The 22,866-nt window shown below is 44.0% G+C and overlaps 1 protein-coding gene across 1 annotated transcript in view; it reads left to right on the plus strand.

The window, feature by feature from the left end:
* The first annotated feature begins 23 nt into the window (after window positions 1–23).
* SPG7 (SPG7 matrix AAA peptidase subunit, paraplegin) overlaps window positions 24–22,866 on the plus strand; it is a 44,922-nt gene continuing 22,079 nt past the window's right edge. The window contains 10 exon segments of the mRNA XM_030582287.1: window positions 24–292; window positions 294–438; window positions 4,845–4,947; window positions 6,587–6,676; window positions 11,909–12,150; window positions 13,209–13,348; window positions 16,361–16,463; window positions 18,069–18,194; window positions 18,818–18,980; window positions 20,041–20,214. Coding sequence (XP_030438147.1) covers window positions 39–292; window positions 294–438; window positions 4,845–4,947; window positions 6,587–6,676; window positions 11,909–12,150; window positions 13,209–13,348; window positions 16,361–16,463; window positions 18,069–18,194; window positions 18,818–18,980; window positions 20,041–20,214 — 1,540 coding nt within the window. The 5' untranslated portion in view covers window positions 24–38.

Genomic DNA, 22,866 nt, shown 5'->3' on the forward strand with positions numbered 1-22,866 from the left:
AGCCTGAAGCGCCCGGCGCTGCGGCAGCCCGGGCTGCGATGGCGGCGGCAGCTCACGGACGGGCAGACGGGGGAGGGGTGGGGTCCATGGGGCAAATGAGGGGGCGGCGTTCCCCGGCCCAGGGGGCGGCCATCTTTAAGTCTGGCAGCTGCCGCCGACTCGGCCAGCTTTCAAGATGGCTGACTCCGCCTTCTGCTGGCCCTTCCGGTTTCTCTCAGGGCCCGGCTGCCGTTAGTCCCGCTGCGCGTCTTGGCGAGGCCCTGCCTCGCTGCCTGGTCCGCAGCGGCCTCGCGTCTCCGAGGCGGGCGGTCGCCGCGGGACATGGCGCTGCTGCAGCTGCTGCTCAGGGGCCCGCGCTGGCGGCGGCTCGGCCTGGCGGGGCTCGCTCGGGGCTGGGGCCGGGGCCGGGGCCGGCCTCGGGGCGGCGGAGTGCTCCCGGTGAGTGGCGGCGGCGGGCTGAGCGGGGGGCGGCCGGGGCTGTGTGGCCTCGGGATCGCCCGACGCTGGAGCTCTGGGATCTGGCCTGGCCCCGGGACCCCTCCCCGTGCCCTGTACAGGGGGGAGGCCGGAGGGCGACTGATGCGCCCCGGGCCATTCTTATTCCGGGGGGAGATGAGGCTTCCAGTGCAGTGCAGGTGGGAGTCCCTCCTTTCCGCTCCCCGTGGAAGCGCCTTGAGGCAGAAGCTCTCTGGCACAGCGTGTATGTGCAGCACCGGGCACCGCTCCCGGGTTCCGAGTGATTACTAAGCAGGCTGCCCTGGGCCTGCTGGAATGGGAGAAATCCCCAGTGCTCCTACCATCTGTGCACACTTTCCAGGAATCACCTGCCTGCAGTTTAATGATGGAGAAGCCTTGCTAGTGTTAGAGCGATCCTTTCTGGTATTCCCTATAGCTAGGGCCCTGCCAAATTCACAGCCATGAAAAACGAGACCGTGAAATCCGATCTTTTGTGTGTTTTTACAGATTTCATGGGGGAGGCCAGTATTTATCAAAGTAGGAGTCCTGACCCAAAAGGGAGTTGTGTGGGGTTGCAAGTTTATTTTAGGGGGAGGTCATGGCATTGCCACCCTTACTTCTGCACTGCCTTCAGAGCTGGGCAGCTGGAGAGAGGCAGCTGTTGGCCTGGTGCCCAGCACTGAAGGTGCTACCCCACCAGCAGCAGCTTAGAAGTAAGGTTGGCAATCGCATGCTATTCCATCCTTCTGCGCTGCTGCTGGTGGCGGCTCTGCCTTTAGAGCTGGGCTTCCCGCCAGCAGCCACCACTCTCCAGCTGCCCAGCTCTGAAGGCAATGCTGCCACTAGCAGCAGCACAAAAGTAAGGGTAGCAGTACCACAACACCTTACAATAACCTTGTGACCCACCCACAACTCCTTTTTGGGTCAGGAACCCAACAATTACAACACTGAAATTTATAGTATTTAAACTCTTATTGACCAAAATGGACCCTGAATTTCATAGCTTGGTCTCCATTGTTAGTACCATTCTCTCTTAGAAACTTGAAACTTTTTTTTTTTTTTTTTTAAGTCTAAGCCATTTCTGTTTGGCAAACATTGATTCCTTTCCTTACTTATGTTTTTCTTGGAAGATACCCCAGCAAAGCTGTGCTACCCGTTATTTGTGCACCTGCCTTGTAGATAGGATTTCATGGACTCATAGGACTGGAAGGAACCTCGAGAGGTCATCTAGTCCAGTCCCCTGCACTAATAGCAGGACTAAGTATTATCTAGACTATTTCTGACGCTTGTTTTTCTAACCTGCTCTTAAAAATATCCAATGGCGTAGATTCCACAACCTCCCTAGGCAATTTAGTCGAGTGCTTAACCACCCTGCAATTTAGGAAGTTTTTCCTAATGTCCAACCTAAAGCTCCCTTGCTGCAATATAACCCCACTGCTTCTTGTCCTAGCATCAGAGGTTAGGAAGAACAATTCTTTCCCCTCCTCCTAGTAACAACCTTTTAGATTCTTGAAAACTGTTATGTCCCTTCTCAGTCTTCTCTTTTCCAGATTGAAAACATTGGGGTCGTTTAATCTTCCCTTGTAGGTCATGTTTTCTAGACCTTTAATAATTTTTCTTGCTCTTCTCTGGAATTTCTCCCATTTGTCCACATCTTTCCTGCAGTGTGGGGCCTAGAACTGGACACAGTGCTCCAATTGAGGCCTAATTAGTGTGGAGTAGAGCGAAAGAATTACTTCTCATGTCTTGCTTACAACACTCCTGCTAATACATCCCAGAATGATGTTTGCTTTTTTTTTGCAACAGTGTTACACTGTTGCCTCATATTGAGCTTATAATCCACTGTGGCACCCATATCCCTTTCCACAGTGCTCCTTCCCAGGCAGTCATTTCCCATTTTGTATGTGTGCAACTGATTGTTCCTTCCTAAATGGCATACTTTGCATTTGTCTTTATTGAATTTTATCCTGTTTACTTCAGACCATTTTTCCAGTTTGTCCAGATCATTTTGAATTTTAATCCAATCCTCCAAAGCACTTGCAGCCCCTCCCAGTTTGGTATCGTCCTTTATAAGTGTACTCTCTATGCCATTATTAAATAATTGATGAAGATATTGAATAGAAACGGACCCAGAACTGATCCCTGCAGAGCCCCACTTGTTATGCCCTTTCAATGTGATTGTGAATCACTGATAACTACTCTCTGGGAACGATTTTCCAACCAGTTTTGCACCCCTCTGATAGTAGCTCCATCTAGGTTGCATTTCCCTAATATTTGCTGTTTAAGTTGTCTGTGCTTCAGGAGAGGATCAAACATCATGAAGTCCTGCAAACTACATATTATGTATATACTTTGGGCTGTAGGCAAAATGTTGTTTAATGTTTTAGTTACCCCTTTTTTAGTGGGTGTTATAGGATCAGAATCCTAGTTAGCGGAATAGCACATCAGCTTACAATAAAGATGCTAACCAAAATCTTAGGAATAGGTTAGCTTTATGTTTGTCTTCACAGGAGCAATTATGTAAATGAAGGCGGCCCATGAGTTCCAAATGCATCCTCTGAAGGGATGTAACCTCAATGGATGTGGCTTGTTTTCTTTAAATTGTTTTCTCATCTCTTAACTTTTTAACATCTTTAGGGCTATTGTTTCGACAGTTTTTGTCCTTATTTAATTGTATCTGTTTCCAAAGGGGTATAGTTTAAACTGGTGAAATTGGCCCCAAGTGTGGGCACCTTTATATCCTTATAGGAGTATTTATATGAATGTAAAAAGAACAGGAATACTTGTGGCACCTTAGAGACTAACAAATTTATTTCAGCATGAGCTTTCGTGAGCTACAGCTCACTTCTTCGGATGCACAGAATGGAACGCACAGACAGGAGATATTTATACATACAGAGAACATGAAAAGGTGGAAGTATGCATACCTTTTCATGTTCTTTGTATGTATAAATATCTCCTATCTGTGCGTTCCATTCTGTGCATCCGAAGAAGTGAGCTGTAGCTCACGAAAGCTCATGCTGAAATAAATTTGTTAGTCTCTAAGGTGCCACAAATACTCCTGTTCTTTTTGTGGGTACAGACTAACACGGCTGCTACTCAAGTGCATCAATGTAGTTTATTTTGCAAAAACTACATCCACCTATGGGGGCTACATTCATGTAAGCTATATCTGCTTCTGAACAGATACTTTTTGAACTGATTTAACTATACAAACTAGCCCTTAAAGAAAAATAAAAAAATCAAGTTTGTTAAAATAAGGCGTAAACTCACACAAACAAGGAAATTCTGACTTATATGTTCTCTAACTAATTTGCTCTTCTCCACTGAAATTCTGCAATGTTTTCATCATAAGCTTCTGCTACTTTCCTACCGATGAGGCTTCACCCCCTGCAATACCCTGACCCAGTGAATAAGTGAAAAACGGAGGCTATTTCTACAGTAGGAGTGCTTTACTGATATAGGAATACTGGCATACACACTTCTAGTATGGGCACAGCTATACAGCAAAGCTGTGCTTTGTACTGGGATAGTAAATCCACCTCCCACAAGAGAGACAAGCTATCCCAGTAAAAACACAGTTTTGTTGGTATAACAGTGTCTACACAGGGGCTTCAGCCAGCACAGATCTATTAATTAGGGATCACACTTCACACATCTGACCAACATAGCTGGGCCGGCAGAAGCTTCTAGTGTAAACTTGGTCAGAGTAGCAGGTATATTGTAGGAATCTTTGCTTCTGTCAGTTTAAATTAGTCATTTAACATTATTTAACAGTTTTGTATCTTCATTGCAGTGAGAGTACTGTATGTCACGGTAAGCCATGTCAACCTATGACTAATGTGACTGTGAAATTTGATCTACAATTCAAGCCAATTCTTGCATCCATGGAACATCACGCTTAGGGTTAATCAAGACTACAGGCAGTACTCATTAGCTGGTGTGAGGTGTATAGTCTCATTACTGTGGAATCTGTTAGGTTACGACTTTGCCCTCCTCTAGCCGTTCTCATCTGAGAAAATCAAAGCACTTCACCAATGTTAATGAATGTAGCTTCTCCATGTCTCTGACATGTTAGCCCCAGTGTACACTTGATGGATAAACCTAGGCGCAGGAAGAAGAGTGTGACTTCCAGATATTTTAGGCACATGCTCTGTGTGCACATTTGCTCTCCTAAAACCAGGCTATAAATGACTTGCTCATAATCACATAGCAAGTCTGCAGCAGAGCCAGGAATGATACACGGGTGTTCAGACTCCTCGTCCTGTGACCAAATCACAAAAATATCCTTCCTTCCTACTGAGGAAATCTACTTTGATTGTCCACTGATTCTATGCTGCACTGTGCAATTTTTCCTGTTACAGTTGTCGTCTTTTTTTTCTCTTCAGACCCTTCTGTCCCGAACACTTTCCCCCACATTTCAAGGGCTCAGTGGACTCTTAGTGAAGCAACATGTAATTCGAGATCCATTAAGACTCTGGAAACTCTTAGGTGAGTTCTCTGCTAAAGTATTTCTGAGCGGGATGTCTGCTTTGGCAAGGACATTGTCTTTGAAATGGCAATTTGGAGTCTACTAAGAAATGTAATTACTTGTAGTTTTTTTGGCTAGTGGTAAGCTGTGGCATCTTTACAGTCAGGCTCAGTGTGATGAGCGACCTGTCTGAGCTCTGAAACCAAGCCTCATTCATTTAACTTGAAAATGTTTTGTATTTGAGTTTACAGTTAAGAGCTTGCATTTTTTTTAATGGATTTGCTTCTGTGCCGTTGGTGAATGTTAATAGGAAATCTTGATGCAGCTTTGACAATAGATATTGTAGAGAGGTGGTGGGCCAATCCTATCCCTAGGAATTGGGGTGGGACCAGGATCTGCCATCCTTGGAGCATGAGGAGGGGTGTGTGTGTGCGGTCAGGTCTGTCTCACCCACCCCACCCCCCAAGTCTCCTTGTTGGGCCAAGGCCCCCTCACGCACATGCTCCCAAGTGGCAGATCCTGGTCTCAGCGTCTCGCCAGCTGGCACTGCAGTGTCATCTTGGGATAACGGGGGTGCTCCTAATCACCATGTGTTGTCATTGCCACCCCCCTTCCTGCTGGCTGTCTGGAAAGCAAGCAGCAGCAATAGCCTAGGCTGGAGCTGTGTGTGGAGCAAGCCAGGCCCTGCCCTGCGCCAGGCTGACCAGCTGGTGCCGTATGTTGAGATGTCACTCCCTGGCCTGAGCTTAGCCCAATACAATGATTTTTCCAGCAGCAGGGAGATGCTCGCTTCTGCCTCCCTGCTGTTAGAAAAATCACGTTATTGGGCTAATTTCATTATTTCTGTACAATCTGTGAAATCATGACTTACACGGGGCCGTTGTTATGGAGCTGCAGAGCATGAGCTGCAATGTATTAAACCTCTGTTTATCTTGTGGTTAAAAACACATGGATACCTCTCTTTAAAGTGCTACATCCCTACAGTCTGCACAAATGCAGGTGAACTCTCCAGTAAGGGGTAACTTCTGTCAAGTACTGTAATTTCTAGACTTGCCTGCCTTTCCATGGAGAGTGCAAGCAATAGCTTCAAGTCATTTATTTTCATTTCTGAGCTCTTTGCTGCTCCCTGGCACAAAAAAGGCAGCTCCCCTCAGAGCGTTTACAACTAGTGATAGCAGTGGGTTTTTTAATTATATGTATATAGTGACAGATTCGTGTTTTTCCCATTAGTATACGTTCACACCCAGTAGTTTCCAGTCGGACAAGGATACTGAAACTAGTACATGAATATACTCCAAATTTTCTGTTACTCTATAGGAAAGTTTAATAACTAGGAACTGATGGAGAATTCTCTCAAAAAGACTGTCTGCTATCTTAGAATAATTTCTAAACAAAGCTGTATTTTGACTAAATTGCAGAAAAAATAAACCATTTAATTTAGAAATAAAGTTAAAAGTTTCCTCATTCTTGATCAGATTCCGCCCTCTGATGTGTGCACCCAATTTCCATTGAAGTTAATGGGAGTTACATGTGTGTAGGGGAGGGCAGAATTTAACATGTGGCATAGTCAAAGCTTATACTGTATGTCTCTAATTTCTCTTCCTGGGTCCCAGAACTAAGTGCTTCAGTTACTATCCTTTTCCCTTTATTTGTCTATAGGTAGCACTTACTATTTTAGTACCTCGGGGTCTCGGTGGAATAGCAGTGAGAATGAAGGCTCCAAAGGGAAGTCTCCAGAGGAGGATGAGGGTATGTATGAAATTTTGATACAGAGGATACTTAATGAAATGAAGTTTCCAAATTGGAGTGTCATTCTTTGTGAGTGTAAGCCGGAGAACATGCAAGATCCATGTTAATGCTAAATAGTGCTAGGTATTGCTCTGCGTACTGGAGCCATATCTGTAAAGTATTCTCAGTCATAGGCTTGTAAATCATAACTGCTTAGTCTAATTTAGACACGTCTGAGCTTTGTTCAAAGGTTTTTATTTCTCTTTTGTATATCAGTTTGTTTTTGTAATGTATATCTAGGTTTGGCAGACTTTTTAAATAATTTTGACAGGCATTGATTATTTTTAAGCTTTTTAAAAAAAATTTATCTATTATCAATTTAAATTTTCAGAGTTGCAGGAAATTATAGTGGTGTGATCCAGAAAATTATTTAACAGTAGATGTTGAGATTCAATATATTAAAGCTTTATAATTGTTAAAACATAAATTGTCCACATCGCATGTCAAAATATACCAAGTACATTTCCTTAAATCAAACTCTAATTAAAGTTCTCAAGCAGAATTTTTCTTTCTTCACCTATAGGCAAAGTTTGATTATTGTCCGTGGAAATATTTAAGTCCTTACCTTTGTTACTGATATCACCTAACAAAAATGAAATCTAAGGAAATATTAAAATCTAAATTTCACTATTTAAGCTGTGTACTTTTTGTCTTTTCATCTTGTACATTGGAAATAAATTTGTCAGGTTCACTTTTATGTTAGGCCTTGTCTAAACACAAGTTGTACCAATTTTACTAAATCTGTTCAGAAACCTCTGTAGCTGATTTGGTGCATTTAGTTAAGCTGAGCAAATACCAGGCAGTCTTCAACTGATTGAAGTGTGTCCCCACAAGGGCATTGCATTGATGGAACTACGCGGGTTTTTTAAAGTATCGTAACTAAATTGGTACAGCCATTGTATGTAGACAAGGCCGTAGCAATTTCTAATAGGTTTAATTTTCTGATGTTCCTAGGATACTGCAGTGTTTTGGGTTGCAAGCACCTCAGGAGGATGTTGTTCTTTCAAAATGGTTTCAATTTAAATTTAAAAAAAATCACTGATATTTTCTACGGATTTTCTAGTTTCTAATAGCTTGTTTTCACAGCAGCTATAACTTGAGTCTAAGTTGACCTAACAGTGCCCCTTGGTGTTGTCAGCAGCTCTCCTATAGGTGGATAGGCAACAGCAGTATTCCTTTTTTTTTTTTTTTTAACAAGTGTAATTTGACTCTGATTTGAAAAGTGAGCAAATTGCCCTCCCCCATCCACCCACCCCACTCCCCCCTAGTATAAGGGACTGGAAAAGTTCCCAGTCTGCCATGAGGCTTGCAATTCGATGTGTGTGGTATGAATTTCCAGCTGGAAACTCCTGTAGCTGGTGGCATGTACTGTATCCTGGCTTAAGGATTTATTTTAAAGATGTCAGAAATGTCCCATGTGAAAAGCCTCATGTTCTTCCATGAGTATGGTGGTATCTGCTGAAATGTGACAGAGGCCTATAAGGCGAGAACCAGCGTCTGAGAGTTTTTTCTGCATCTCAGTTGATGCCAAGACTGTGAATAAAGGCCAATCTAGGCTTGCACCTTCTGTGGTGCTATCATTTGTTTTCTGGAACCTTGGGTGAAGGCTAAATCTCCAGACACATAGGGCTCCAGTTTATCTTTACACAATATAATTGCAGTCTGTGACAGTAGCATTATAGTTCTGTTTTATAATGATTAATTTTTAATACATTTTTACTTAAATACAGCAATTGAGACAGTACAAAAGACAGGGCGTGTTGTGTTTTGTTTTTGTTTTGTGGTTCCAAACTTGCTAGTGGGACCCATCAGGCTGCATCTGGCCAACAAAATGCCATGCACACTTTCAGCCCCATTCATGGTGGTAATCTGCAGCCTTTGTAGGTCAGGAGTGAGGGTCTTGTCAGTTCAGTCAGACAAACTTAGGCCACTGCAGAAACCGTATGCAAGGAACAGAGATAGAATGTACAGTGGGATGCTAGTACAAATACCACATTGAATGTTCTTTTTCAAAGCCTGGGATTTCTGCTGCCTGGAAGACCACACAGAATGATTGTGACCAGAGATCCTACAAGAAGTATTGTGGCTATTAAAATTTGTAAACAGTAACCTGCTGTGTTCAGTGGCCCTTCTCCTGTGATTAATGGATAATTTAACTTTGGGAGGTGGAGTTCTCCTCCGTGTCTCTAGCAGAAAGACTGTCTCTGCAGTAATTATTAAAAAGAACTCTTTGGACTGTCACTGCAGCCCTTGCAAGCTTTTAATCACAGAGTTCAGGTTTGGGGTTAATGGCAAATCATTTCTTCATGAAGGCTTTCTGAGACTAAAGAGCTGGAAGTGTTCCCACAGTGGTTGTTTGCAAGTGTCTCTTCCAGCTACCATTACTTATTGATTTAATAGTTATTGTGGGCAGTTTACATTGTAATATGAATGCAGCATGGTGAAAGTGATTGCATTTTCTGACAAACCGAAGTGGCGGGATGATAGAGGTACAGAAATCAGGAAGTTTTGAATTGAATATCTGTGTCTGCTGTCCCTGAATGTGGACTGGTAGAAGACCTCTCATAGCAATAGATGGCTTTCCTCCAGTTTTCTAAGGCTTTGTCATCTGAAAGTGGTCAGCTGCAGTTTTGAGGATAAAGGTGCTTCCAATTTGCATTAATCCAGAAATGTCCATCATGCAAGATATCTGATGGTCAGTTCTGATTTCAACATGATCTTTTTTTCAGTGACATTCTCAAGATTATGGCTGCTTCTCAGATGAGAAGAGAGAGAGATGGGGAAACCCCTGTACTCTGATCAAGGAAAATATTGCATGCATCTCTCTTGATTTCATCTGAAACTTAGAAGGGAAGAAGTGCTGTAACAGCATTTCCCTGGGCTGTTTCTTTTCCATCTGAGATCTCATTGAAAATCATCCTCGTTGCACTTAGACTCTTTTTGTACTGGGGTTCACCTCTCCCAGAGTTGCCTCAGTTATCTGTAGAAAAGAAAGTTGTTGTCTATTTATATAGTTCTAATTTAATGAAATGAGATATTGCCTAGCTTTAAGGTTTCTGTCATCCTTGGCTAACACTGTTCTCCTTTTAATAAGATGTTGCTGGATGTTAGATTATAGCTTTGTGATGAATTTACTCATTCTAGGGTAGCTGGATCTAGCTGATAACATGGGTGGGAAGATGGCATGAAAGAACAAAAGGGGATGAGCTGCACACAGATCCTGAGCTGTCACTGTGTTCTGAAACTGTGACTTTATCTGAAAAGCTGTATTGTTTCTATTTAGTCACAGGCCTTTCCTGTTGGAAACACAGAACAGAGCTAGGGAGAAGTGAAAAATGATGTTGCATATCTGAAGGACAGAGGACTTCCTGGGGTTTGATGACTGGGTCATATCATTTTTTTTTCCCCCCTTGGTTTTGTTATGTTGTGTAGGGTCTCATTGTTGGCTAGTGATAAATGCCAGTGTAGATGTCTTTGTTACGAATTTGCAAATAAACCTAATCTGGGCTGCAGCAGGCAGACACACTAAAAATCCAGTGGTGAAGAGTTAATTTATTTCTATGTGTAGAATGCTGTTTACGTATGTCATGATGCCAGTGGTGGTAAATTGTTTATCAAGAACATCCAGATTTGACTATATAAATGGGGAGATGGTCAGCAGCTGAAATCAAACATTCTGCCCTGACAGTCCTTTATAGACGGCAATCTTCTAAATCTGCTGGAAAATGCCAGGATTCTAAAAAACAGGTTAGCTGCAAATATTAAGACACCACAAGTCATTGATTCTCTGTGGTTCTCAAGCCTTCTAATTGCATTATAAAGTTACTTACTTGACTAGGTGTTTTTGGCATTGTAAGATGAAAAAGTGAGCATGTTTTCCAAACATCCATCTATGGTACCTACAGAACTTCCGGTAGTCTGTTAAAAAACATTTTTTACACCACATGTAATTAAACTGTGAAACTGACTGTTGCAGGATATTGTTGAGACTAATAGTTTAGTAAAATGCATTGCAGATTATATACCTCTATTAGATGCCTGTGTAATATTAATAATCACTTTATTATTCTGTATAGTGTAAATGTTGTCAGCCTTTATGGCTTAGGACATCAGTGGATCAAGAGCTGGTCAGGAAATGATTTGCGCTGTATTATTGCACAACTGGCCAAGAGCATTGTGATGGGTTTTACTCATTCTCTCAAAATTTCCAGCATAGCATTAGCCAGCAGCAACCAGAGTAGTTGGGCCACTGGTTGGTTACAGTACAGTGAAATGCAGAGGGGGTTACAGTAGTTGAAGCCTTTGGTTTGATTTCAGTAATGATGCTGCAGTGTTTTTGTTTGATCTATACATGCATTAGACCAGGCAGCTGAAATGGTTCCTCTGTTTAGAATGGGCTGGGATTCTTGATGAATTGACTTTTCACTAACTAGTTAATGGATTTTGAGCCTCTAAAGCCTTATGGACTAGGATTAGATTTAAATAAAAACAAGCTGCTGATCAAAGCTTTCCAAAACGTTTTGAGATTATCCGATACGGAGATGAAGAATTTAATTTCTTAGGGCAGCTTCCAAAAGTGAATTTTTGGCTCTTCGTGCCACTTCATTTCCTCTTCTTACTGAATTGACAGTTGAAGTGAAAAACTTGACCCTTCCTTGGATCCAGTGCACACAGTCTCTCTGCTTAGGCTGTTGGGGACTGGGGAGCAGCTAAAACAGACTCCATGATACACGCAAATATTTGCTAGCTAATAGAATGCAAACTTCGCTTCCTTCCTAGCAGCTGTTAATTTTGGATCTGGCTGCATGTACTTTAATAAACAGGCTTTTGAGTTGATACTGTTTAACTTGTGGAGAAGAGGAGGCCTTGTGGTCTGACAAGATCTGGGAGCCAGCAAGGTCCTGGATTGTAATGTGGCCTAAACACTGACTCACTATGTGACCTTGGACAAGACATGTGACCTTGGACCTCATTCAGCTCAGCTGGAAAACTGGCCTTATAAGATCTCACAGCAAACTAGATGCTGCTTCTGCGTATAGCTTTCCTAGACAAATCAAATACAGAACTCATACCAAACTGTGTAGCTGGGCAGTCCTCGGTCTGTGGTGTAATTTTCTATTCTCTGGGTCACAGAGCTTAATCATTATATACTGTCCTGTCTCTCCTCTCATGCCTCTCTTCTTTTTTGTAAAGAGGAAAAGAAGCGTAAGGAGCGGGAAGATCAGATGTATCGTGAGCGTTTGCGGACGCTCTTCCTAATAGCTGTCATCATGAGCCTGCTAAACTCACTGACCACCAGCGGGGTCAACATTTCCTGGAATGACTTTGTGAATGAGATGCTGGCGAAAGGGGAGGTCCAGAGCATTCAGGTGGTTCCAGAGAGTGATATTGTGCAAATCTATCTGCACCCAGGAGCAGTTGTATTTGGACGGCCTGTGAGTGTCTTTGTACAATTAGAATGAATAATTCCAGATTAAGCTGTTAAGAGTTTCTTAAATATATTTTCATTAAAGCCCTAGCTGCTGTTTTGCTCATTACTGATTTCCTTCTCCTCTTTGTGTTTGAAGTTGTGTGTCACTCTTGTCAATTATACTGTACCAACTGAGAGATGAATGAGTCATTTAGTTGGTTGGTTTTTTATAAAGAATATTGCCTGAATCTCCCCCATCCCCAGTGGTTGTGAGAAAGTCAGAAAATCCATTGCAGATTTTGGAAAAGTTTGATTTTTTTTTTAATTATTCCTAATATTAGCACAATTTGAGATGATTCATGGAGCTTGGAATTGATTGTAATTTTTTACAACTGGCTGGGTTAGGAAAAACATCATATTCAAAGTTCCAGATGTTTAACGAGCACTAATAGCACATGCCTTTTTATTTCTTTTTAAAACCAAAAAAAGCGTGAGTGCATGTTAGGACACAGGCTGCTGGGCTTGTCACCACTGAGAAACAGAAACTTGTGAGACAGTAAATTATTTCTCTGTTGATTGGCCTATTATTTAGTTGGATAGCTTCTGGTCACTGAAATCCATTACCATCTATGTGGTGTGCAGATGGTTTCTCGGAAATCTACATTAAGCACAGGAAACTCGATTCCTGTGGATTTCTGAGGTCTTCACGTTCAGAGCAAGTGCATGATTATAGGCTCAAAGTATCAGTAAATGTGGGCTTTTGAAGGATTAAATCCAGCCTCTGACTTGCGTACAAAGTCCTTGCGTCTCCTTGTCTGCAGACTAACTTCTTTGCTGGATTTCAGTAGATTTTGTCCTTACAATGACATCACTGTGAATGTTTAACTTTAAAAGAAGTGTTTTCTCCTTTAGTCCTCACTTCTGGTCCCATAGTCACCTTCTAACACTCCACTGGTGTTGCTAGCAAGAGGGTGACCCATAATTTAGAGAAGCCTTTAATCTAACTATCCACTGTAGATAGGTGACCTAGTTTCTGCTTTATCCTTAGTCTGCAATGTGGTTCTCTTGATTTCATGTCCCCAGAGGCTTTCCCTGATGTACAGGATGCAGGTGGCAAATATTGACAAGTTTGAAGAGAAGCTGCGAGCAGCGGAGGAGGAGTTGAATATTGATGTGAAGGACAGGATCCCAGTCTCCTACAAGCGCACAGGCTTTTTTGGAAAGTATGATATTAACTGATCGCTTATTTGTACTGTAGTAGTGCCTGGGGCCCCAGTCAGGGATCAGGGCCTTGCATTGTAGGGCATCCTACAAACACATAACGAAGAGACGGTCCCTGCCATGAAGAGCTCACATGTGGCTTTCAGAAGTAGCCCCATCTTTAGAAGACATGTTAAAACTTAGACCAGGTCTACAGTACAAGTTTTTGTCATCATAGCTATGTTGGTCAGTGTGTGAAAAAACACCCCCTAGTCGACGTAGCTATGTTGGCAGAACTTTGTAGTTTAGATGCAACTATGCTGACAGAGTGCTTTTGTCATGTAGTAATGTCATTCGGGGAGGTGATGTTGCTGTGCCTGCAGAAAAACTCCTCCTCTTGGCGTGCAGAATAGAATCTGCGTGTCTGAGGCAAAACCCATTTTCAGTTGCTATGGATTTTTGTAATATGTGGTAGTTTTCCTAATTGAGCACTTTGTCTTCAGTCAATTATTATAGTGAAAACCATGATAAAACCCATAACACAGTGGGCTCAACAAACATGATACTGGCCCCTCGTTTAAATTACCCATTGGAGTAGATCCATAATGAGCCTTCCCCATTTTATAATGCTTTAAAATTGACTGGTTTATTCTGAGGTGAGCCAGGTTATAAAAATAAATTCTTAACTTTAGCCCACTACAACAGGAGCTGCAGTTCAGACAGATAACAGGGTCTGACACTGACTCAGATTTACAGCCACATACTGAACAGAACAGCTTTAATGATAAGACACATGTCAGTTAGATGAGATTCTTATTAAATGTATAGACTTTTTTTTTGTTATCCAAAACCAGGATCCTTTGTCAAAACAATTCAACAAAGGTTAACGTTTTAATTGTAATATGGGCCTCGAACGGGAGAGTGAGCAAAGAAAGGAAAAAATCTGTCAATCAGCTGCTGGGTGGAATTTATTTTGTGTTTTCAAACACTAGTACCAACATCTTGTGGTCTGTTTTCTGCTGCTGTGGTTTATTTGTCCTTCTGTTACAACTGGCAGCTTTTGCAAACCGAGATTTATGGAATCCAGAATGCAAAATAGATTTATAAAGCCCACTCACTAAGGATTTGAATCAGTCCAGAAGCACCTCTGTCACTGTGAACAGATACCGTGTTGTACAGGAAAGCTTTCCATAAGGGAATGTGTGGAGACTCCACCAGAGGGAGTATTCTTAATTGTGTATTCTCTCTAATCCTTCAACAAAGATGTGTAATGTTGCAATCCTGTATCTGCCAGCTCCAGAGGTCCCCTCTCCAAAAAGCAGGCATGATGTGTCAAGCTACCTTGCTGGTTCAGAGGAACCATAGCTGTCTTTCAGCATTCCCTATCCACATACTTGCAACAGAGTATCATGGTGGCAACATTAACTGGATGTGCAAGGGTTTTGTTTTCTGTGGTTTGTGAAGTGCAGCGGACCAGATATATCTTTCCCTTAACAATCATGGTTGGCTATGGTGTGGAACTTCCACCATGGATGCAAAACATGCATTTCATGAATGTATTAGAAAATGCTTCATATAAAAGAGAAACCTGGGTATGGTCTTGTGTTGTGCGGCCAGGTCCTACAGCTGGCAATTTACTTGAATAAATGTTTCAAGATTCAGCAATTTGTTTTTAGTTTTTTATCATAAGGCCTGAGATCTCTACCTCAAATTTGTAAATTTACAATTTTTGTATACCAGCCCCAGGGAGTCTGTGTTTCTAGCTGTTCTTTACCTTTCAGAACTGTTCTGCTGTGGTTCTGCTGTGGTTCTGCTCTGAAAATAGACTTTCTAAAGGTGATATTGTGGGGTTCCATATTCTCAGTGGCTTCAAGATCCAGAGCCTGATCTGGTAAAGTGCTGAGTGCTGGCGACTCAAATTTTCTTCTTTCAGAGAACAGAGCATTTGGTACCTTGCAGGATCAAGTCCCTTGTTTGCTCAGTTGACAAGTCAAATATGACTTTTTAACTGCCAGTGCTGCAGATTAAGGTCTACAAACCCAGCTGCATTCTTTCTGCCTCTTATTTCTCTGTGTACGGTACTTCTGTGATTTCCCCCCCCATTCCCATACTACCTGACTGCCATACAATCATTAATGTATTCATCCTCTTAAGAGGTAGCGCAGGGCTACTACTCCCATGTTACAGTTGGGGGAACTGAGGTACATAGAGGCTAAGTGACTTGGCCAGGGTCACACAGGAAGTCTCTAGCAGAGCAGTGACTTGAACTGGGGTCTCATAAGTCCCAAACTACTGGACCATCCTTCCTCTTACTGCCAAAAAGATTCTGTAGTTGGAACTTAATGGAGAATGTTGTTGCTGATGCGGGAGACAGAATAAACTTTGGCTTATGTGCCTGGAGCCGCATTGGAGCCGTAGTGCTTGGGCCCCACATTTGGACCAGCAGCACAAAGAGTCCAGGCATCTGTCCTAAGGGGGCATCTGGGAATTCCCCTGGCAATGCTGGGTGCTGTGCTACCTGCTTTTGACATAGTGAGCATGTAAGAGAGATGACCAGAGTGCCTTGCATTCCAGCAATCCCTGGCTCTGTAATGTCCCCTGGGGGGCCATTGCCAGCCAGCATAGATTAGAGCAGCCCTGAAATGACTCTGATTTACACTGGGAGCCAAATTAGCCCTTGGCTGCCACCTTTGCCTGTTCTCCATCAGATTGTGAACTGATCCAGCATAGCCAATCTGTGAAGATCTAGCCCATTTGTTATGAGCAGATATGACTCTGAAAGAGATGGTAAGCCAGTGCCACTCTGGGTCTTATCTGTTTATCTTTTTTGTTGGGGGTGTTCTATACAAAATTTATATTTTTCAAAATGTACCACATTCTCAGTCACTTCTCTGCCCATAGCTGCACTTCTAGCCTAACTGCCAGGATCTTTAAAATTCTGAAAACAGATAACAGTTGGGAAATGTTTACTAACTTAATAACTGTCTCATGGCTAGATGCTTAAATTTATACTTAACTAACTGTTTTCTTTTCAGTGCCCTTTATGCCCTTGGAATGGCAGCTGTTGGTGTAGCCATATTGTGGTACATCTTCCGCCTTGCTGGGATGGCAGGAAGGGAAGGAGGATTCAGCGCCTTTGTAAGTAGTTTGGGTCCTGTATAATAGTTGTTCTAAAGCTCTTGGTTAGTCTCACTTTGTACTGGCGCGATTTCCTGCTCTTTCCCTGATAAAGTCAACAGAGGACAAGAATTAGCTGATGCTAGAGGCTGTGCAGTGCTGTCATATCTTGTATCTTTTCCTGATCAGCTGACTAGATTGTGCAGTAACTGGTTTCACTTGAGGCCCTCTTTCCCTGACTGCAAGAAGGGCTGAGCTCAGTGAATTTCCAGTGCAGTTTGCGATGCTATTTTCAAACCTCACTAATAAGTTGCAGCTGCAAATAGTGTGTTTCGTTTTGTCCTGCTAACAAGCCTCCCATACAGCCGGGAGTAGGAATCTCTGGGTTTTGCAAAATAACTTCTTGATATTTTTAAAATATGCTCAAATTCTGGATTTCATTATGGGCTGGCGTCTCCCCACCCATACCCCACTTGCAACATCAATCAGATCCCTCCCTCTCAATCAGCTGATACAACTTGCATAAGTCTGCTCTGGGTGCAGGAGCAGTAACTCAGGGGGCTTCTGGATGGAAGGAGTGGACACCTAAATCCCCCGTTAAGGTGGTGCCCAGCAGCCCCTTCCTGTGCTCTCTTCATCTTGCTATGAGTGACTTTTTTTATGGAGTGACATGTAACTGCTTGGATGGAAAGAAGTGGTTTAGAAAGCTTTGATTGTAGGGGGGCTTTAAGGGCTAGATTCCTGTCTTTGTGGAGTGAGCACAATTAGCCCCTCCATGTTTAACTCTCTGAAGAAGCTGGCAGCTCTGAGGGCCTGAACTGCTTTAAACCTTTTTTTCCTCTTAAAAATAAATAAATAAAGTCTTAGTGGCTGTTTTCAGCAGCACATAATAAGCAGTTACAAGGAGGGTGTTTAACTAAATTGTTGTTTTGACTGTCACTGTGACTTAACACGCACCAGGAGGCTCAAATGTGGGGCCTGTTCTACTTGAGAGCCTATAGTTCCATTCCTGGACTGTCTTGGAACAACAACTGTGGCAGCAGCTCCCAGTGACAGTTGGCTGTGTATGTTTGTGTATTTAGAACAGTGTTGATGATAAATACCCATTAATTCACATTATTTCTTCAAACTGTACCAATAGTAACCAGCCCAAGTATACTAAAGACTAGGGTCAATAAGAATTAGAGAGCAGGGGTTCTTGACAAACTCTACAGACTTGGGCAATCTGCACAAGTTTTTGAATTAAGTGCCCTCAGTTGATGTATGGGGGGAATTGCTGCAGGTTTCCTCTATGCCTCGTGCCAATAAAACATTGGTTAATGAAATGGTTGAGTCACAGTACCAAACTCCAACATCCACAAGGGGAAACCTTTTCATGAAAGTACATTACTGAACTTGGGGCCTAGAATCATTCTGTTCTGCTACAACAAGAGAGAGCCGGTGGGCATTGTAATGCACTTCATATGGGAAGATCACACATAACCCACTCATATATTATGCCTCCTCCCATTAAAAAAAAAAATGTGTATTCCACTGCCTGATCTTGCACAGCCTCTCCAGTGTGCCCACCATCTCCCTCGTCAGGACTGTGCCCTCAGAATTCAGTGTGTGTGCTGTCCTCCACAGAACCAGCTGAAAATGGCTCGCTTTACCATTGTGAATGGGAAGTCTGGGAAAGGGATCAGCTTCAAGGATGTAGCAGGAATGCATGAGGCGAAAATGGAGGTCAAGGAATTTGTGGATTATCTGAAGGTAAGAAGCTCAAATATGCTTGATAAAGAGGTGGAAGTGGAGGGAGCAAATCTGCCGGACAGCCCATGTGAATGCAATGTGATTCCAGCAGTTACTGGGTTTTTTATCTGCATAAAGCAGGACAAGAGGAGGTGGTAGAGATTCTCTCTGCTGAAGGAGAGTGTTTGACTCGATAGCTGATTAGCTTGTGGTGCCTGTCCTTTGTGAATAAGATGCCTGGTGCCGGCAGTGCTTCAAGTGTTCTGTAATCCCCTCTTTTGCCTTTCCTCCACCCCAAAAGAGAGAAATAAAATAAAAGTTTTGGTGTGTTTGCCAGTGGTGCCCTGGAATAGTTTGGCAGCCTGGGCTCCTTCTTCGTCCTGCGGGGACATTGAGCAGCCTCCGTTTTAACGAGCTGATTGTCTTCCAAGGCTTTGGTCAGTGATGGCAAAAGCCAGATTCTATATTGTCTGTTTCCTGAGGGAGAAAGGACAGACTGCTGTTCACATGAGTCCCGAGCTAGCAGCTGTTGCTGCTGTGACATATGTTGGGAAAAGCATCCAGTGAACCTCTGCACAAGTCTTTTCTTCCAGAAACACTGCTCATGAGCCCAGATGCCTGATGGAATTGTGTTGTAATTCTAGAGCCCAGAGCGCTACCTCCAGCTTGGGGCCAAAGTGCCCAAAGGTGCCTTGTTACTTGGACCACCAGGCTGTGGAAAGACCTTGCTGGCAAAGGCAGTGGCTACAGAAGCACAAGTGCCGTTCCTGGCGATGGCCGGCTCTGAGTTTGTGGAGGTAATAGGAGGTAAGTCCTCTGACCTTCTGCTAGGAAAAAAAGAGAAGATGTAAATCAAGCTGTGGTGGGAGCACACAAGGTTGCTGCCATTTAGAGTAAGTGTTATCCATGTCTATGACAAGGAACTGAACTCATAGTTGTCTTTGCATGGGGAGTGTTTGAGCAGGACTGAGTGTTTGTTTCTGTAGAGGGTATAAAACACTTTGTCATCAGTAGACAGTGCCATTAGTGCAGCTATGGGAACGTAAAATCCTTCCCTCTCACTTGCTCATCTGTTTAGAAGAGAGTTCTTCGTCCTGTTGTCTACACAAAACCTTCATCAGAAAGAGTCTGGTTTCCTCAGACTCTTCTGGAACATTCCTTACTACCTAGGATATGGTGTGGGAACTCCCATGCATCTTTCTTTCTGATAACACCCACACACGGCTCTTTGGGGTAGAGCCTTTACTCTATAACCATCCGTTCACTGGCTTCCCTGCCCTTACGTATGCTCTCATGTCTTGTCTTGTCTTTCAAAAAGCTAAATCGCTCCCGTTGAGGCTGCCCTCTTTGTACGTATCAGTGGATTTCCAGTGCATGAGTATAACGCTCTTGCCAACGGGGAATGCTGGAACAGCATATAGCTACCCCCAGTCCTTAAAGCACAGCACAGCTAACATAGCTAAGCATTTAAACGCCTACCCTGTGAAAGGAGCAGGTGTGCCTGTTTGCAGTTGGGTGCGGAGCTTTTCCTAGAGCAGCTGTGCAGACAAGCTGACATATTGAGTTCATCTGGAGAGGCCATGTGATCCAGTGGATAGGGACTCAGGATACCTGGGTTCTAGTCCCTAACCCACGAGGGGACCTAGGCCAAGTGTTTCTCTGTCCCTCTTTCCCCCTAGCCTTTGTCTGTCGTGCCTGTTTAGATTGTAAGCTCCTCAGGGCAGGGACTGTCACTTCCTGTGTGTGTACGGGGCCTGGGCACTATCTCGGTTAGGGGTACAGCTGTAGTAGAGATAATTAAAATATATAACAAGTACGGATTGATTCCTGCAAGTCTCTCTTCATCTTACTCTTTGCCCTTCTCCAGGTCTTGGAGCTGCTCGTGTACGGAGCCTTTTCAAAGAAGCCAGGGCTCGTGCCCCATGTATTGTGTATATTGATGAAATCGATGCTGTGGGTAAGAAACGCTCGACCAACATGTCCGGCTTTTCCAATACTGAGGAGGAGCAGACCTTAAACCAGCTGCTGGTAGAAATGGATGGTTAGTATTCCTCTCACCCAGCCAGGGATGAGGCCTTTTCTGCCTCCATAAGGATTCAGCTTCTTAAACATGCATTTCCACCCCTACCGATCATGTTGCTTTACCGTTCTCCTCATGTTTAAGGATTTTCTCTTTTTGCCCATTGACTTGAACTCCATTTTCCCCCTTCCCATGCCAGTGTCTCCTAGTACGTCAGGCTGCAGCTCACACAATGCTCCCTGTCCAAGGTGGCCACCCTCTAAGCCTCCAACTCAGAGTGTATCACCTATAGATCCTACTCCAGATGACAGGTGAAATCTATGGCTCTCGAACACCTGTAGGGAGTGGGACCTTGGCACTGAAAGTTTGACACCTGAGAACTGTGAAAAAGAGTCCACGTGGCCTCACTTGGCCTTGTTCTGAAATAGCAGGTGTATCATTCAGAGGGAATGTCTACACGGCAAGTAAAAACCCATGGCTGGCCCATGCCAGCTAACTCGGGCTGCAGGTGGTTTAATTGTGTTGTAGACACTCAGGCTGGAGCCTGGGCTCTAACACCCTGCAAGATCAGCAGTCCCAGAGTGCAGCCAAAGTCCAAACGCCTACACTGCAATTTAAAAAGCCCCTTAGCCCATAGGCACCAACTTCCCCTGTTCCCGGTGGATGCTCGACCCCCTTCTCCCCCCTGCCCCGCACTGCCCTTGCCCCACCCCCATTCCACCCCTTCCCCAAGCAGCTGTTTGGCGGTGGCTGGGTGGGAAGCACTGGAAGGTAGGTGGAGGAGCAGAGACACGGTGTGCTCAGGAGAGGAGGAGGAGGAGATGGGGTGGGAGGTATGGGGAGCTTGGCTGCTGGTGGGTGCAGAGCATCCACTAATTTTTCCCCGTGGGTGCTCCAGCCCCGGAGCGCCCATGGAGTCGCTGCCTATGCCTTAGCCCGAGCCCCAGTTGCACAGGCCAGCCAGGGGTTGGGGCGGTGAGTTTAATTGCAGTGTAGATATATCCAGAAGAGTTATTTTTCTGTTATGTTCTACTTCCTCCTCCTCCTCCTCCATCAGTGGCTATATTGAGCGTGTGTCGTAGGGCGAGCAAAAGCTGCTGCGTCTCTTCAGCAGAGAGCTTCTCAGAGCTAAGTGCTTTACACTTTGTTCCTGTTTTCCCTCTTTCTCGCCCCAGCCTGCCCAGCCATCCCCACAAGAAACTGTGAAGAGTCCTCTGGGACTTCAGTTTTCACCTCACGCCCCCTCACCACACTCCATTTTTCCTCAGTATGCTGAAAGGCCCCACGTCGTAGCAACCATTCCTTTGTCTTTGGAAGACTGGACATGACTCTCTTCAGAGTCTGTAGTTGCTAGAGAGTAATCAGAGACTTCTAGGAGACAGACTTCGGACTTGATTTCTGCACGGTCACTGGATCATTGGGCCAGCCCTCGTGAGAGTTTAATATAGAATTGGAAAGAGGATATAATCTCAGGCTACTAACAGCTGTAAGACTAAAATTAAAATCCTCAGGTTTAGTGATAACTTTAAAGGCTGTGAGACAGATGGGAGCTTGCTGTGGTATCCTGAGGCAGTATGTGCACTGGAGATAACTTTGGCATCATCTTGCAGCCTGCTAATAAAACCAAGGCAACATGTGCATCAAAGACGGGGCTGGAGGAGGCCAGGAAGCCCATAGTCACTCTTAATGCACAATGTAATTGTTTCAGCCCAGAAATATGTCTTCCCACTGGTGACAGGATGGAGATAATTTACAGCCCTGAAGAAGTAAAGTAAAGCTAGTCTGTATCAAGGGCAGAACTATGTTTCGAGGGTAACATTTGGGGTTTGCCAGCCATTAAATATTGTTTAATACTTGATACAACCTGTCCAAGTCAGGTAATTTTAAAGCCTGATGAGATTTAAAATTTAGTTGTCCCAGAGGGGCATAAACAATTTAGTAAATTTCCTCTGCTGTCCTCTAACTTTAATCTCCACCTTCCTGGCTTCGCTAGGAAATCCACTTCCGAATCAGGGGAGACAGCCTTGTAGTTTGCAAGCAAGCCCTGCCCAGCCTCTGAATGTCTTTCTGCCTGGACCCCACCTGGTGTCAGCCCTGCTTTGGGCATTTACAAAGACTGAAGTCTGTCAGCCCCTACCGCAGTAACCCAACTTGCATTACTTCTGTAGTTGTCTTATTACTGTAGAGCAGGACAAAGAATAGATGTGTCAGGGCTCTGCCCAGCAGGGAATGGTTCAGATTCTTGAATACATTTGGTGGGAGAGATCCCTCTTTTCCCCCGTTGAGTCGTGAAATTGGCTGCCTCCCCAAATTGTCTCCATGCAAGAAATTCAGTGCAGCAGTGAGGTGTGAGGAACATTTCTCCTGCAGGCCTTTCTGGGATCTGAACTGCAGGCTACTTCCTGGGGTGCAGTCAGGAAGGAAGGAGATTGGAATTTGACTCACTGCTGAGCTGAGAGCAGAGCAGCTTCTGCAATTTGTGCCCCACAAAGTTCCTGGTCCATAGTGAGGCTGCCCCATAGGAGGATGCTTTGATGTAAGCCTTAGCTTCTTGGCGAGAGAAGTTGCACTAGCTGCCTGCTCATCAGAATGTACCTGTGATCCCCTGCGTCTCACACAAGATTGTCAGTGTTATGGATTTATACCCTCTCTCCTGAGGGGAGAGGAATTGAA

Source organism: Gopherus evgoodei, chromosome 12 (assembly GCF_007399415.2).
Source record: "Gopherus evgoodei ecotype Sinaloan lineage chromosome 12, rGopEvg1_v1.p, whole genome shotgun sequence".
Taxonomy (NCBI): domain Eukaryota; kingdom Metazoa; phylum Chordata; order Testudines; family Testudinidae; genus Gopherus; species Gopherus evgoodei.